An 18,144-nucleotide genomic window follows, 5' to 3' on the forward strand; every position below is an offset into this window, starting at 1 on the left:
TATTTTGAGGACTTGGACGATACGATATTGTGATAATTTGGTTATTGTTACATCCCTTATAAATAGCTAAATAAACACTAGACGTTTAGTATTTGACCAACTACAGCTCAAATGTTACAAAAAAACCTCCAAAAAGTCTGTATAGCAATCATCACAGACGTCGGTGTTCCTTCTTAATTTCTTTTCAAGATTCCAACAATGAATCTGTGTCATTGTGATTTGACCTTTCCTGTCCCAACCAGCCCCATACTGTGGCTTCATTAGTCATTACGGGTGAAGTGTTTTGCCCGAGGGCACATTAACAGCATGCGTTTTGTGAGGCTTGAATTGCTCACCCGTTGACTGTCTGGCAGATGTTTAACCCACTGCACCGTATCACCCAAACACAAGAATATATAGTTTAAAAAGAGTTGGGAGTCATAGGGTCCCTCATGATTCGATATAATACTCGATACATGGCTCACGATACGATACAATATTATCACAATATGGCAATACATGCGAAAATCAACATATTTCACATCATACTTTGTGGTATATATTGCTGTTTTTAAAGACCCAAATACATTTTAGCAGAACTATTTTCCTTTGTTAAACCACCACTTATGTAAAGTTAAAATTAAATCTATTCTTTCTATTTTATCATCAAAACAGTGAATATGTCAAGAGCATCACAAAAATATGTTTCCTTTCTCTAAATAAGCAACAAAACTGAAATGTGGTCACAAAAAAAACTGCTAAAAGATTAAAAAAATAAAAAATACTCTTGGCGATATATCGATACAGCAACTCACCGTAACAATTCTGTATCAAAAAATTTTTAATATCAATATTTCAATATTTTTACACACAACTAGTCTGTAATATTAAAGATGCACTATGTACCTTTCTGGTTGGGGGTCTGTCACCTGCCTGTTTCTATGGAGATGTCATTGCTGTGCCTGAAATGTTCCACAGTATGACATTAAACAGATCTACCTTATATTTATTCAATTAAAAGTGGTTTTATAGCTCAAAAAAACCTAGAAAAATAGAAATTCTGACTGTGAGCGGGGTCGCCTTTCCATAGATCTGACCTGTAACTAGAAAGATAGAAAGGTTTAACGTCAGGGTGTGAAACATTCCAGACAGACGGACACTCCAACAGAAAATTTACACAATGAACCTTGAAGAAAAAAAAAAAAAAAATCTGCTAATATTACCCAGTCCCAACATCTATCAGTCCTGGTCCAGAGGAAGCAGTTCTCATTTCCTCTTGTTTGACACAATAGGCTCCTGTCACCGCTCTGAGAACTTCAAACTGGTCTGAGACTGATCCTGGGTCAGCTTGTCTGGGAAATAGTCCCGGTCTGAGGAAGTCCTGGTCTTTGATAGCTTCCTGGATTTAACCTGAATGAGTATAGGAAGCATATCAATGGAGTAAGCCTGTCACGATAACCAAACTTGAAGTAAAAATAGACGATACATAATAATATTGAAAACCAAATTGTAAAGCAGAGTTATCCGCCAAAAAGTAGTCTACAATTCTACAACACTGTTAAAGGTGCATTGTGTAACTTTTCTGGTGGAGGGTCCGTCAAATACTTTTCTCTCCAGACCAAATTTCAGGCCAGACAGTCAGAATGTCTGTTTTTCTAGATATTTTTGCGCTATAAAACCATCTGTAAAGTGGTAAAATGTAAGGACGAGCTGTTTAATGTCATATTGTGGAACATTCCAGGCAGAGAAATGATGTATCCATAGAAACATGCAGTTGACGGACCCCCAATGAGAAAAGTTACATGGCGCACTTTTAAGATTTGAGCTCTAGATCATTGAGTTATGAACTAAACCAGGAGTGGGTTTTGACTCGTGGGCCAAAAGGGCTCTAAAATTTGATGGAAAGGTCGGCCCATAAGCAGATGGAAGGAGGTTTTTGGTAATCCACCTCATAAGAGAAAAAAACACACTAATAATTATTGAAATATTCCAAAAAGCATTACAACAAAATATCTGTCTTTTAAGTCCCAGAGTTTTTACTATTTACTGAAATTACCTTTAAAACACAAAAAATTATTATTATTATTGTTATTCAAGTTTGGCAGGCCAGATTAAAAAGATTAAAGGGCCGCATATGGCTCCTGGGCCGTGGTTTGCCCACCCCTGAACTAAACTATTTATGGACTAATTACTTACCATTAGGGATGTAACGATATACAAATTTCTTGGTACGATATTACCACAATATGCCTCTCAAGGTATGATATTTATTGCGATATTTTGAAGAGGTTGATATAATTGTAGATGGGACACTTTTTTGCTTTTAAAACACCTTGACAAGATTTTGGTGTGAATTATTTCTGTCATCATAATCCCAAAAATTCTAGTAAAAAACATGTTTCTTCATGTTGTCTGCGCTGAAATGAATCATGGGATATGTAGTTCCCTATGTTTATTAAGACGTTTACTTCTATAAAACCATGCATTTAAGCAAAGAAACTTGTGAAATGATATATTGTGACAGCTCATGATATTATTGTGAGACTTTTGACGATATATCACCACAATATTTTGGTTATTGTTGCATCCCGAATTTACTATAGAAACTACTATAGAAAAGGTCCCTATGATAAAATGATTGTTCCATCTTCAAATATTGAAGTCTATATAGTAATTATCATGACATACTGTACCTACGAAGCTAAAAGCAATCCCCAACCACCTAGAATAAATAAACAGTATTAGTCACTGAGCGAAAACTGTATTGAAATAGTGTGACTTGGTGGGAAAGTGTCAGCTGCTCTTTAATTATCCTCAGACCCCTTCACTGTCGTCTGGAAAAATGAGCCCATGCTGTGTTTAAGACTGAGGCGTTTAATGACCCGCACAGAGAACGGGACATTTATTATTTATCATCCACAGCCACACCACAAGAAACTCCAAATGCCAAACTGGGTACAGCAACTATTTATAATAAACACCAGCAGACAGGTCAGGACTGTGTGGAGAAGAGACTCTTAAAAAGGTGGTAATGGTCTTATGTTACACAAAACTGACTCTTAAGAGATTTAAGCCATGTTATAATGTTGTTACCTCGTCAAAAACAGACCTGGAGTTGTGTTTTGTTTCATTCAGACATGTTTGAATAACCCATCCAAAGCTCAAAACGCTCCATTGCACCTTGTGATGTCATGAAGCAGTAGTTTTCATAGCTGCTTGTAGTTTTTGTTCAGTAGAGATTGGCAAGTCCAGGGCTGAAATTATCCAAATAATTCTAGCGAAGGTTTAAAAACACAGTGGAGCACTACCTGTATAACCACATGACATCACAAGGGGGAACAGAGTGTTTTTTATTTTTTAGTGTGAATGAAACTAAACACAACTCCAGTTAGGGCTGCTTGATTATGGAAAGAATTTTCACGATTAATCACGGTTATTCAAACAACTATTTTTTTGTTACACAATGCATTTATTCAGCATTTCTCTCCCTCTCAAAAAAACAAAACTTTGTTATTGATAATTTACACAAAACTCTCAAACTGAAAATAAAGGGTTTTTTTTTACAAATATGAACCTTAGAGCAGTTTTGCGATGTATAAAAAATAAAATAAATAAAATATACTTTGAAACATGAAATAAGGCATAAAAAAACAAATGTATCCAAAATAAACTATATAACCAGCTGTTCTACAATCTCTATATTCAAAAAACAAAATATATATATACTTATTTATATAAAAAAATGTTTTAATTGTTTCAACTCTATTATATGGTTTGGTAGTTTGGAGATCGTTTCACACACAAATTGAAATCGTGATCAAAATTGGATTAATTTCACAGGATTATTTAACTTTTCTGGTGGATTATTTCTCTTTCTCTTATGTCTTCATGAAGATGTTATTACGTGATCTGTCTGGAATGTTCCACAGTATGGCATTAAACTTTTTGAGACCACCAGGCCAAGTTACAGGTCAAGTCTGTGGAGAGTGAGATGTTGTTGTTGTTGTTTTTTAAGTATTTTAGTAATAAGACAACAGTTACTGAATAAATGCAAACCAGATTACAGTTTAATACTACAAATTTGTAATAATAATTAATAACATTCGCTGCTGGATTAGGTTTTCAAAGACTTCATTTTATAAATCAAACTGCAAGTATATTCTCATGTTGGGGTGTTATGGTGCAGTGGGTTAAACATTTGCCAAACCATGAGGGGGTCAGTAGTTTCAAACCTACCAAATGCATGTTGTCATTGTGCCTTTGGGCAAGACACTTCACCGCAATGACTCATGAGGTCATACAGTGCTTTTTTAATACCTCTGTAATCATGGACCTATCCACATCAAATAGAAAGTTTAGTATCTTATCTATCAAATTAAAGGACCCATATTAAACAAATGGTTTCTTTTGAGCTTTAAGCCATGTTATAATGTTGTTCCCTCATCAAAAACAGACCTGGAGTTGTGTTTTGTTTTATTTACACATGTTTGAGTAATCCTTTATTATTAGTCTCCAGAGCTCAAAATGCTTCTGTTCCACTTTGTGATGTCATGTAGTGGTAGTTTTCAAGTTAACAGCTCCTTTTATCTTGAGTTAGTCAGTAGAGATTGGCATTTCCAGGGCTGAAATGATTCTAATGAAGACGCATGGAGCACTTCCTGTATTACCCATGACATCACAGGGTGGAACAGAGTGTTTTCCGTTTGAGCGAAGAACTGAGAAGCCTAAATATGAAGGATTTGTGTGTTAAAACGTGTGAATGAATCAAAACACAGCTCTAGGAACGATTTTGATGAGGAAACAGCATTAAAACAGTCAAAAATAAGCGTAATATAGCGTAATTTAAACGTATATATGCCTTCAGTGTTGGGGAGTAACAGATTACATGTAACAGAGTAACAGATTACATGTACCAGAGTAACAGATTACATGTACCAGAGTAACAGATTACATGTACCAGAGTAACAGATTATGAGTAACTGTATTCGGTTACAGTTACTGTTTAAGTGAGTAGTAATTAGATTACAGTTACTTGGTTGAAATAACTGGATTACACAGAGGTATTTTCCTGTTTTCACATTTTGGGCTATATCCCCCTTTTTTTTTTTTTTTTTTTTTTTTTTTGGAAACTAAAAATCAGGTCTAAATCCAGGTCTAAATCCAGGTCTAAATCCAGGTCTAAATCCAGGTCTAAAACCCAGGACTAAAACCAGGACTAAAACCAGGACTAAAACCAGGACTAAAACCCAGGTCTAAAACCAGGTCTAAACCCAGGTCTAAACCCAGGTCTAAACCAGGTCTAAACCCAGGTCTAAAAAAAGGACTAAAACCAGGACTAAACCAAGACTAAACCAAGACTAAACCAAGACTAAACCAGGACTAAACCAGGACTAAACCAGGACTAAAACCAGGTCTAAACTATGTCTCAAACAGGATTTAACAGGACTAAACCATCCTCTTCTATCAATAATATTTTTAATACGGTTAAGTAAAGTCTGAGCTTTTTATTTTCTTTTAGCAGACAAAACTTCTTATGTGAAGATTTCCTCATCTCTGCTTCTCTACAGCAAACCAAGTAATCCAAAGTATTCAGATTACATTACTCCCTTTAAGTAATTTAATGGATTACGATTACAAACTACATTTTGGTGTATGTAATCTGTAATCTGTAGGGGAATACATTTTAAAAGTCACCTTCCCAACACTGTATACCTTGTTTAGTTAAAGTTATCTCTCTGATTACAGACATTTGTAAAAAAAAAAAAAAAAAAAAAAAATTATTTTCCAACCGTCTGTTCGGATTTTCCCAAAGGTGCCAGCATTACTTCAGGGCACTGTAAATCACGCGCTGTACAAACCTCATTGTTTAGATAACTTTGTACATTGTAAAATTGAAAAGGTCAAAAGGAAGCGTCTCCACCTTCTGCTCAGATTTAAACCTTTTTGTCTCACGAGGCGTCCGTCCAAAGTCCAGAGCCAGCAGTAAATTATGAATCCTGTATTTAGCGCTGTGTAAATAAACCGATATGGGTGATCTATTGCGTTTTAAAGAGAACACACGTTTATTACGCCATTTTCTGATTTATGTTATAATGTTTCCTCATCACAAACATACCTGGAGTTGTGTTTAGTTTCACTCACACATCTTTAATTAACACTCAAATCCTGCATATTTACGCCGACTTCTTCCCTCAAATAGAAAACGCTCTATTCATGTGGATAATTTCAGCTCTTGAATTGCGAATCTCTGCTGAACGAAATGTAAAATGTAGCTTGAAAACTGATGAACAGACTAAAAAAAAGATCACTCAAACATGTGCGAACGAAACAAAACACATCCCTAAGCACGTTTTTGAGGAGATAACAACTTTCTAACATGACCGAAAGCTCACAAGAGTCAATTTTGTAACTGACCTTTAAGTGCTGCTCTTTTATCAGGGAGAATATGAGTGATGAAGCGAGTTAGAAATATTTTGAGAGGATTCTGGTTGGAGTTTTGGTTGACGCCGAAGGACTCCACCCTGAAATCAGCCCTAACCTGTCATTACACACACATACAGAGATATCCAGATACACGAGGCAGGCCAACAGAGGAGATGTGTAAGAGGCAGAGTCAAACATTTCAGTCTCAGTCCATCTACTATTAAGCAATTTTGAGTTGTGCAAGATTGAGAAATACAGAAATTATCTAAAGCAAGATCTACAAAGGTTTAACTTGGTGATTTTACATACAAAAGGTCTATTGTAGCGTTGCCAAATATACTGAAAACCAGATACTAACTGATGCTAAAATTAGTATCAAAACTGGAGACTTATCTGAGCAGGTATCGATACTAAAAAGTCACATTCACAGGACCCAAATTAACCTTTCCTGAATAGTTTTAGCATGATCTTGAGCTGTATCAGAAGTATAAGAGCACAAACATGGACCACTATGGAAACTATGAAGCTCACGGTGTGCAAAAATATTGAAATATTGATATACCGTATCATTTAATGTGATGATACAGTATCGATATCGTGGGTTGCTGTATTGATATATCGCCAAGAGTATATATATTTTTTTGCCATATTCTACTAAAATATTTTGGTACAGTGCTACAGTTTTGTTGCTTGTTTCGAGGAAGGAAACTCATTTATGCAACACATTTGACATTTTCCCTATTTTCATTATTAAAATAGGTGTGTTTCATATTAATTTTGCACAAGAAGTGGTTTAACAAAGACTTTTAGTATCACAGCCTTTATTTTCATGTAATCAATTTGAAATATATTGTATCGAATCGTATAGAATCGAAAGCTCACTGTATCGAGATACACATCGTATCATGGCCTACGTATCGAGGTATGTATCGTATCAAAAACTTGTTCATGATACCCAGCTCTACATGGGAATATAAAAGAAAGTACAAGAAAGTAAGTTTAATGTTGAAAATCACATTCTATTGCCTTATATATAATATGGAGACTTAGCCAAGCTGGCACCACCTAGTGCCTCCGCTCAGTTTCATTTCTCTCCAGCGACTAGGTCAGGAATCGGAATACACTAGACGGTTTGCAAGAACCCGGAAGTTGTAGAGCCATACGTTCTGAGTTGGCAACAACTGCAGAGATCGAGGATTTAAAGCTGGAACAAAGAGAAAGTTTGGTGAATTTTATCAAGAGGAAAGACATTATTGCCCTTCTTCCTACGTGATTTGGGAAAAGCTTAAAAAAGTACGCCTACCATCGTGCCAATCCTAATGCTGCGAGGTCAGACGGTTTCCACGAAGTGAAACCGATTGATGAATCAGGCTAATGGAGACTAATCTTTAATATCGAAATCGAGCTTGAAATGTAAGTATCATGACAATACTAGTCTACTTATCCACACTGAATGAAAAAGACTGCACATTAACCACTCACAGTTGACCTCTCCTGATCCGAACACTATCCATGGGTTTCAGACTGATGACAAATTAGGGCTGTATCCATTAAGACTGTGGCTGACTAAAGAAATTCCTGGCAGTAAAGACTTGCCCTGTGTATAGATTAGTCTAGTAAAGCAGGGGTGTGACAAAGCACTGACATAAGCTCTCAAAATTATGTATATAATGTATGTAACAATAACCAAAATATTGTAATATCGTATCACAGTGTCACAATAATATCGTGGCCCATCACAATATATCGAGTCTCAAGTCTCTTTGCTTAAATTCATTGTTTTGATGCAGCAATAGTTTAAAAAATATCAAAGGGAACTACATAGACCATAATGCTTTGCTCTGTTTCAATGCAAACTACATGAAGAAATACCTGTTTTTTGGATTGTGATAAAACCAAAGTCTTGTCAAGGCATTTAAAAAAGAAAAAGCAACATATTCACTATTTCGTTAGCGTTCACAAAATATCGCAATAAATATCGTACCGTGAGATGCATATCGAAAATATATCGTTACATCTCTACTATGTATGCAGCACAACTAGGCCTAAAAAAAGTACCGTTCTGAAATGAGAGGGCAGATTAAACTGTCCAGTCACTCCAGCGAACTCGCTCCATGCTTTCTCCTTTCTGCTGTTTTCTCCTTATAACCCTAATAAAATAATCAGTCAACAAAAAAGAACTTTGGCCGCCATCGACCAATAAATCAACTAAAGGACTATAGCCTTAGTTGCCATAGCGACTGGCCATGTAAAACAAAGTATTATATCTTTGGACTGGGAAAAGGTCTTAAAATGTTGCATATAAGAGGAAGATAAAGCCCCTGAATACGTCAATAGGAGGCGCTGTAAAAGGAATTTCAGCGCAATTCAATGAAATTAGTAAATAGTTTAAAGTTTAAAGCCTATTTCTACCTGCAAAGACTTTAAAGGTGCATTGTGTAACTTATTTGGTGGAGGGTCTATCACCTGCTTGTTTCTATGGATATGTCATTGCTCTGCCTGGAATGTTCCACAGTATGACATTAAACAGCTTGCCCTTACATGCATTAAATTGCAGATGGTTTTATAACTCAAAAATACCTAGAAAAATAGGAATTCTGACTGAGTGGGGCTGTCTCTCCACAGATCTGACCTGTAACTTGGTCTGGTTTGGTCTCTCCATGGACACAAGCATTTGATGGACCCTCCACCAGAAAAGTTACACAATGCACCACAGGATACTCATATCCCTGTATTAGGGATGTAACGATATCCAAATCTCTTGGTACGATATTATCACAATATTCATCTCACGGTACGATATTTATTGCGATATTTTGAAGAGACGATATAATTGTAGATGGGACACATTTTTGCTTTTAAAATACCTTGACAAGATTTTGGTGTGAATTATTTCCATCATAATCCCAAGAATTCAAGTAAAAAACATATTTCTTCATGTTGTCTGCGCTGAAATGAATCATGGGATATGTAGTTTGCGATGTTTATTAGCTGTTGCTACTATAAAACCATGTATTTAAGCAAAAGAACTTGTGATTTGATATATTGTGATGGTCCACGATATTATTGTGAGACTTTTGACGATACGATATCACGATATTTTGGTTATTGTTACATCCCTACCCTGTGTACATGATCAAATGGAGTATCCCGGTTTCTTGACACAATCTTAAAAATGCGCAAGTGCAAAATTATATACTTAATAAACCAGGAAAAATACAAACAACCATGAGCTCCTTTAGCATGGGAAGCTCATTAAGTTCATAACCAGCGGTGAGGAGCTGTGATCCATCGCGCAGATGAAACCCAGCGTTTCCAAACACACTGCAACAGATTCTTAATTAAAATCTTCTGCATAAATAAACTCAATTTTTCAACACATAAACCAAAATAACCAGTATAGAGCCACATCAGCACGTTTGATAATATAATGCAGCTTTGCCACATTTGTTTACGTTTAACTGAAATTAAACTTAAAACCGCATGGCTCATTTGCATAAACTGAAAGCGCTGAAAAAAAAAAAAAAAAAACAGCTTTCCTTGTGCACTGATGCGGTTCAGCTTCTGTGAGACTAAAGGACACGACTCAGTGGAATATGAGTGTTTTTTCTGTGACAGAGGATGTGCTGCTGATGGTGAGTCTGTTCTGTGCGTATATCACGTTGGAGATGGGTCATGTTAAACTTTTCAGAGATTATATGTGTGCAGGTTTAGAGCTGTTTATTTTCCAATCATTTCACTCATGTATGGTCACTTTATTTATGTTGGTCACTTTATTTATGTCACTACTGTTGTGATGAAAAGACTGAAACGTGTTTGTCTTTTGGACGCATGCGCACTCAACTTTATGCTGTAGTATTCAGGATACTGCGTATACAGGCCACAGTGTCCCGGTTAGTATTGGAATATCCCAGCTACAGTATCCTGCTTTCTCATAACTGGGATACTGCCTTATTCGAGATACTGAAACTGGTGTGATATAGTATTTTGACCCCCATAGTATATTGACCCTGGGTTCAACATACTGCTATAGTAAAGTTACCCCCCCCCCTTACTTTTTTCTTTAGTAGTTACTCATATGATCATTACTTCTCATGTAATTTACTTTTATTATATATTTCTACATATTCGCTTTCTTTTAAGGTATTTTAAGGAATGTTTTGATGGATAACGACTTGGTATTTTGTGTAAATGTAACGTATTGTTAAAATTGCATATACATACCAATCTTGTCACTTTTTATATTGTATTTTACATTGTTATGGTTTTTAGTTTGCTATGTTCAGATAATCCTTAATCATAATGTCAATTTCGGCAATGGTTTGTAAGGATAACAACCTTGAATTTAGTCATGTTGTGTTATTAAATCCCCTATTTAACTACTCAATTGATCAACCCTGTTTATTTTAACAAGATTCCAAATCATTATACATCACTTTGATTAGCTAACTAATTAATAACTACTTATCTCATTTTCAGTAAAATATGTTTAAACAACTAAGTAATTTTTAACATTCAAACGTTATAATCGACATTAAAAAATGCATCTGAGTCCTTCAAAAAACACTTTTAAACATGTTAATACGTTTTAATTTGCAGAGAGAAAAAGAGAAAAAGTTGGTAGAATAAACAGCAAGATTTGTTTTGCACAGGAACTATTTTGTATTTTGATGCGACACACTTTTCTCAGACGTCCTGCCGCAGCAGCTGAGGAAAAAGCCTTGGAGGAAAGTGCGGCCACGATGTAAAGGTAAGACTTGTTTTAGTTTGTTACAGATCAGATCACACAGGAGTCATAATGGAATAAAACACATCGAAGGATTTTTCTGACACTTAAAACATACCATGATCAAATCAAAGGTGTTTGCGTTGATGTTTGTAACTGTTGTATAATTTCCACACGTTCTGGCCTTGGTTAACATATATAAATAAATATAAGAATAATATCATGATGTGAACTATGTTTTATTGAGTAATCTAAACCTGTCATGTTGCACTTGAAGTCTACCTAGACATACTAATATTCAAAGTTTTTCTATAGAATTCAAGTTCTTTATTAATAAAATAACCACGGGGTCAAAATACCTGAACCACACCTGGATAATGCGTATACATGCACCATGACGAAACCGGGATACTCAAAAAACCCGATCATAACCGAGATACTGATGTCCATGTAAACACACTCATTGAGAGAAAACATATGATCCATTTACAAAAACGCATTGTCGAGTATCTTCCTGCAGTAACATTTTCTTCACATGATCCTCTGAAGTACACAGAAAAAGGCATTTCCGTCTTCACAATTCAGAAGGAAAGGTGTAAAACAGAGGGTGTGAAACAGCTGAGACGAGGAGACGTTCCACATTTTAAGACTTTTCCGTCACAAAGGGCAGTTTCCTCTTAAAGAAACTGTAAAGTCTGTGACGCTTTAAGAACAGGTCCAAACAGGAAAAACAATCACAGGGGGAAAAAACAATGAGTTTGACCTGGACCTCCCGTGAGACTCTGGACCCTGGAGGAAGTCCTGCATGGTCCTGGATCAGCAGGTCTCAGTTTGGTCTCAGTTTGGTCTAGTGAGATCACAATACTAAAATTTCAAACTCGATTTCAACACCCAAGGGGCTAAACCAGGACCAAACTAGGACCAGACCAGGACTAGACCAGGGATAGACCAGGGACAGACCAGAACTAAACCAGGACCAAAACAGGACAAAACCAGGACCCAAACCAGGGCTAAACCATGTCTACACCAGGACTAGACCAGGACTGAACTACAACTAAGCCTGGACCAAAACAGGGCTAAACCAGGACCACACCAGGACTAGACCAGGACTGAACTTAGACCAGGACTGAACAAGAACTTAACCATGACTGAACTAGAACTAAACTAGGACCAAACCAGGGCTTAACCAGGTCTAAATCAGGACTAAACCAGTGTTAAACCAGGACTGAACCAGGACTAGATCAGGACTGAACTAGAACTAAACCAGGGCCAAACCAGGGCCAAACCAGGCCTAAACCAGGACTAGACCAGGACTAGACCAGGACTAGACCAGACTAGACAGACTAGACCAGACTAGACCAGACTAGACCAGGACTAGACCAAGACTAGACCAGACTAGACTAGACCAGGACTAGACTAGACAGACTAGACTAGACCAAGACTAGACTAGACCAGGACTAGACCGAGACTAGACCAGGACTAGACCAAGACTAGACCAGGACTAGACCAGGACTAGACCAGGACTAGACCAGGACTAACCCTATCCTGCTCTATCATTTGTCCTGTAGTCCTGGCCCAGTTCTCTGGTCTAATCTCTTACAGCTTCCTGGATTTGTTTGAATGAGTGCAGCGTTGGAAAGTCCATTGTGTAAAAATGTCAAAGTGTCTGGTTCATTTTACATTTGGCCCGAAACAAATCTTTAAACAAAAATACAATAAATGAATTATGAAAATGAGCGGAGATAAAAGATGATCGATACTTGTGAGCGCGAGCAGAAGAGACACACCTGGGTCAAGGTCAGAGCTGCTCGATATCCCATAATAACCTCTGACGGATTCACAGGACTGTACACGCCGCACTGGACTGGACCAGGACTGGACCAGGACTACAGCAGGACCAGACCAGGACTAGAGCAGGACTAGAGCAGGACCAGAGCAGGACCAGAGCAGGACCAGAGCAGGACTAGAGCAGGACTAGACCAAGGTTAGACCGAGACTAGACCAAGATTAGACCAAGATTAGACCAAGATTAGACCAAGATTAGACCAAGATTAGACCAAGATTAGACCAGGGCTAGACCAGAGCTAGGCCAGGGCTAAATCAGGACTAGAGCAAGACTAGAGCAAGACAAGACCAAGATTAGACCAAGACTAGACCAAGACTAGACCAGGGCTAGATCAGGGCTAGATCAGGGCTAGATCAGGGCTAAACAAGGACCAAACCTGGGCCAAACAAGAGCAAACAGGGCTAAACCCAGGCTAAACCAGGACCAGACCTAAACCAGACCTTAAAAATGGTCTTAAACCAGGACTAAACCAGTCTACCAGACTAGACCAGTTGTGTGCCAGGCCTAAAAGTGGACTAAAGCTGGTATTAAAGGATCCATTAGTCAGTGTGACGTACGGTTTCACAAATGGAGAATGACACAACATAAATATTAATGCAGGACCCTCTCCCATAACCAACCACTCAATTACATTAGAACCCCTGGGTGTGGACCTTGGTCTTAGCCTGGTCTGGACCTGGTTTAGACCTAGTTTAGTCCCAGTTTAGACATGATTTAAACCTGGATTAGACCTGGTTTATTCTTGGGTTAGACCTGGTTTAGTCCTGGTTTACATTTGGACAAATTTATTACATATTTCATTCTCCAATTTATGGTTGGAGAGTGGTGAAATCTGGACTAAACAAAGACTAAACCAGGACTACATTTAAAACCAGACCAGGACTAACCCAGTACTAAACTAGGACTAAATAATCCAGACCAAGAATAACCCAGTATTAATCAGGACTACATAATCCAGATCGAGACTAAACCGGGACTAAATAACGCACACCAGGACTAACCCAGTACTAAACCAGGACTACACAATAAACCAGACCAGGACAAACCCAGTACTAAACCAGGACTACACAATAAACCAGACCAGGACTAACCCAGTACTAAACCAGGACTACAGAACAGCCAACACAGAGTACTAAATCAGGACTAAATAACCCAAATCAAGACTAAACCAGGACTAAACCAGTACTACATAATAAACCAGACCAGGACTAACTCAGTACTAAACCAGGACTACATAATGAACCAGATCAGGACAAAACCAGGACTAACCCAGTACTACACCAGGACTACATAGTAAAATAAACCAGACATACCCAGTACTACACCAAGATTAACCCAGGACTAAACCAGGACTAAGAAATACAACAGACCAGGACTAACCCAGTATTAGGCCAGGCCTAAACCAGGACTAGACCAGGACTAAACCAGGACTAGACCAGGACTAAACCAGGACAAGACCAGGACTACAAGATGGCGTAGAATAGGACTAACCCAGTACTACACCAGGACTACATAATAAACCAAACCAGTACTTACCCAGTACTACACCAGGACTAATCCAGTACTAAACCAGGACTACATAATGAACCAGAACCGGACTAACACAGCACTCGAGCAGGACTAACCCAGTACTAGAGCAGGACTACCCTAGTACCAGCGCAGGCCTGCAGGAGGAAATCCCATTAGTGTGTGACATATGGCTCCTTTAACAGAGTCCGACCTCAGACTGTGAGCAGCACATTCAACAAAAACAGAATTAAAAGCTTCAGAAGAGTCGGACTGAGGCAGAGAAAGCAGAGACGGGCAAATCTTATTATTCTAACAGTTTTCAGCAGCTCATTTTATTGTGAATTTAGATCTCGATTTGGGTCACGATAAATATTATATCGACTTTTCGTTTGAGAAATGAAACCTGGAACAATATTTTTTGGGGTTCAGTTTTATCAGGACTAGACCAGGTCTAGAGTAGGGTTAGACCAGGGTTAGACCAGGGCTAGGCCAGTGCTAGGTCAGTACTAGACCAGGACCAAACCAGTACCAAACTAGGACTAAACTAGGACTACACCAGGACTACACCAGGACTACACCAGGACTACACCAGGACTAGATCAGGACGAAAACCAGGGCTAGATCAGGACTAAACCAGGGTTAGACGAGAGTTAGACCAGAACCAAACCAGAACCAAACCAGGACCAAACCAGGACCAAACCAGGACCAAACCAGGAACAAACTAAAGACCAAACCAAGACCAAACCAAGACCAAACTTTCCTTTGCACAACTGGGAGTTTTTGGTTATTTTTTGACTATACTACAAAATTTTTAAAGGTGCACTGCATAACTTTTCTGGGGGAGGGTCCATTACCTGCTTGTCTCCATGGAGATGGGATTGTTTTGCCTGGAATGTTCCATAGTATGACTTTAAATCCATCTAGCATTCCTAGATTACGGGTGTTTTTGTTGCTCAAAAATACAATAATAGTTCCTTCTGTGAATAGAACCGACTCTCCACAGATCTGAACTGTAATGTAGCGTAGTGTAGACAAAGCAGTGATATTTCCATGGAGACAAGGAAGCATTTCTCCAACTAGAAATGTTACGCAGTGCAGCTTTAAGACGTAAAAGGTCTATGAGTCAATACATGTGCAAACTAAGAACTAAAGTGTTTCTCATGTTGGTTTGTTTTTTCATAATATTGCACATTTTAATTTTGTGGTTTAAATCTGCTCAGTGCCATAAATTAGTTGCAAAATTATCGTTTATATCTATATTTCTTCAGTATTATATCGTAAAAAAATGTGTTTCCATGACAGGCCTATGCTCAAAGTAAAAAGTCTCCTGCAATGTAAGTAAGAGGAATAGATACTAAACTAATTTCACTTTCAGGATGCTAAGTTTAGAAAATGCTGACAAGATTGCCTAATTCTCTGACATTTAAAAAAAAAAAAAATCTCTCTGAATTAGTTATAACTTATCAAGCTCTGGTCACATTTAACTCGGTCCCAAAGCGAACACAGATTTAGGTGAATTTAAATGTTGAAACCTAAACTGTGGCCGCTCCCAGATGTAGGGTTTGATTTATCATTTTGTGAATGATTCATGATCGCAGACACATGAGCCGCTTCAGTTCGATACACTACAAATACATCCATCAGGATCAAGTATCTGATTTTTGAGAGAGGTTTGGACCCGTGCTTTAGAGACTGGCAGGTTTCTGAATAAATTCATTACTGGAATCAGCGAGTGAAATTTATAACTTTCTTTATTTTTCATGGGCGTTTTGTTACGGATAACACCACAGGATCCAGGTCGTGTTGTGCTCTAAACCAGAGCCAGTGTCATGATTAACCATTAGAGTGATTGATGAGTGATCTGAGATATCACCAACATCTCTGAGAAGAATCAATACATCTGTCCATCAATCTCACATAACCGACAGGCTGCTCCAGCTCACACTTCCCTCACAACACGCTCAGACCTGGGACTGCTTTGGTCCAGTTAGACCCTGGTCAGACCTGGTTTAGACCTTGTAGAACGGACTACCTGGAGCAGACCTGACTGGAACAGACCTGACTGGAATTAAAAACATCTAACGCGTTTGTACCTGGCTTCGTTCTGATCCAAACACATCCAGCCCACATTGGCCAGGCTAGACCTGGTTCACACCTCAGCCCGCATGGATCATGGACTGAACCATGGTCCAGGCTCTTTGCCTAAGTTAGCACGGGTTAAGATGTTTTAGCCCAGGATAGAGCTGCTTTGGGCTCGACACTGTTGCATGTGCCCCAGTCCTCCCTCTGAATCAGCTCCGTTCACCTCGCGGTGGATCCCGGTTCTGGCCCGGTCCAAAGGCCTGGCTGACATTCGCTCATTTACCCCGTTTATCGCCTTTTTCCGCCTGTTTTCGCCTGGTTTTGACGCCTCTCCCTGCAGCCTCCCCCTTTGTTCTTCTTTAATGGATGTACTACCCCCTCCTTCCTCCCCCATTAGCACTCTCCCCTCACGCACAGGCTCTCACACGCGTGCACAGACGGATAAACGCGGCGTATCGCCTGCGGTTCCGCGTAAAAGCGAAACCGCACGCGGTGGGAATCGTGTTGTCGTGTGTGCCCCTTTTTACGTTTCCCTCAAAATGGACCTCCACAGCAAACCCATACATTCAGGCTGATGTGAACTACGCGCGTGCACGTAGCTCCACCTGGGGTATCAACCATCACACGCACAAACACCACTCTCGCGTGCACGCGCAGGAAAACCCACCCAAAACAACACCGGAGCGTCCAACCCGGGGTCCAAACGCGCTCTTATTAAACGGGCAGATGCGGTAAAAGGAGCGGTGGGTTAGGTTTACGGCAGGGGCGGCGTTTTTCTCCCCCATTTCACATCCACACAGGCACCCCACCTCACGCACCGACACCCCCACATCCAGCAGGTCCTCGCGCACACCGAGCACGCGCCATAGCCCCGTTAAACGCACCCAAATCCACCAAATCACCCGAACCACCTCCGAACCACAACCCACCTGGAGCGAGAAGTGAAGAACCAGTGCTTTAAATCCACGGCGCTTTCTCTGTCCTGGGGTCGTTTTCTGTTTCTTTTGAGCGTAAATCCCGGGAGTTTGGATCCGTGTCGGACAAAGCCGGGAGCAGGCGGGTTAGGTCCAGGTTTAGGGGCGGAAAGTGGAGGTAAATCCAGTGGAAAAGAAGCGGTTTAGAGAGCGGCGCGGTGGCCCACTCACGCACAGGCTGCTTCGGCTCGCTTTGCCCCTGCTCCGCGACGCACAGCCCCCCAGCGTGGAGCAAACCACTGCAGGGCCAAAACGGGGGGAGGGGTCTCCAAAAAACTGTATAGTAACACAATCCCTGTCTTTGTGCACGGTTTTGCAGCGATATACGATTACGCACGTGATGCCAGTGTAGTAAAGTTAGTTTGAAACCCTTGATTTAGACACAAATATAAACAAATATCGCTCCTAACGTGGAATTATTCACCGAGTCCCTGTGAGAGCGGTCTAATGGAGGAGTCCGGTCCTAATCTGCTGTTTTTCTGCTCCACAGCCAGATGTGGATCGGACCAGACTGATGGATGGTCTAGAACCGGGTTTGGTTCCGACCAAGCTCAGACCTGATCCTTCCCCTGATTACTTTAGTCATAGTTTAACCCTGATTTAGT

At 39.4% G+C, this 18,144-nt stretch overlaps 1 protein-coding gene across 1 annotated transcript in view; it reads right to left on the reverse strand.

Annotated features, from left to right (window-relative positions):
- The window catches only part of plxna3 (plexin A3), a 134,673-nt gene extending 116,960 nt beyond the window's left edge, over positions 1-17,713 (reverse strand). Inside the window, 2 exon segments of the mRNA XM_055166100.1 lie at positions 1,203-1,389; positions 17,495-17,713. Coding sequence (XP_055022075.1) covers positions 1,203-1,249 — 47 coding nt within the window. The 5' untranslated portion in view covers positions 1,250-1,389; positions 17,495-17,713.
- Between the last annotated feature and the right edge of the window lie 431 nt (positions 17,714-18,144).

This window comes from Boleophthalmus pectinirostris, unplaced genomic scaffold (genome assembly GCF_026225935.1).
Source record: "Boleophthalmus pectinirostris isolate CB_2022bp ecotype Guang Dong unplaced genomic scaffold, ASM2622593v1 HiC_scaffold_8, whole genome shotgun sequence".
Classification (NCBI taxonomy): domain Eukaryota; kingdom Metazoa; phylum Chordata; class Actinopteri; order Gobiiformes; family Gobiidae; genus Boleophthalmus; species Boleophthalmus pectinirostris.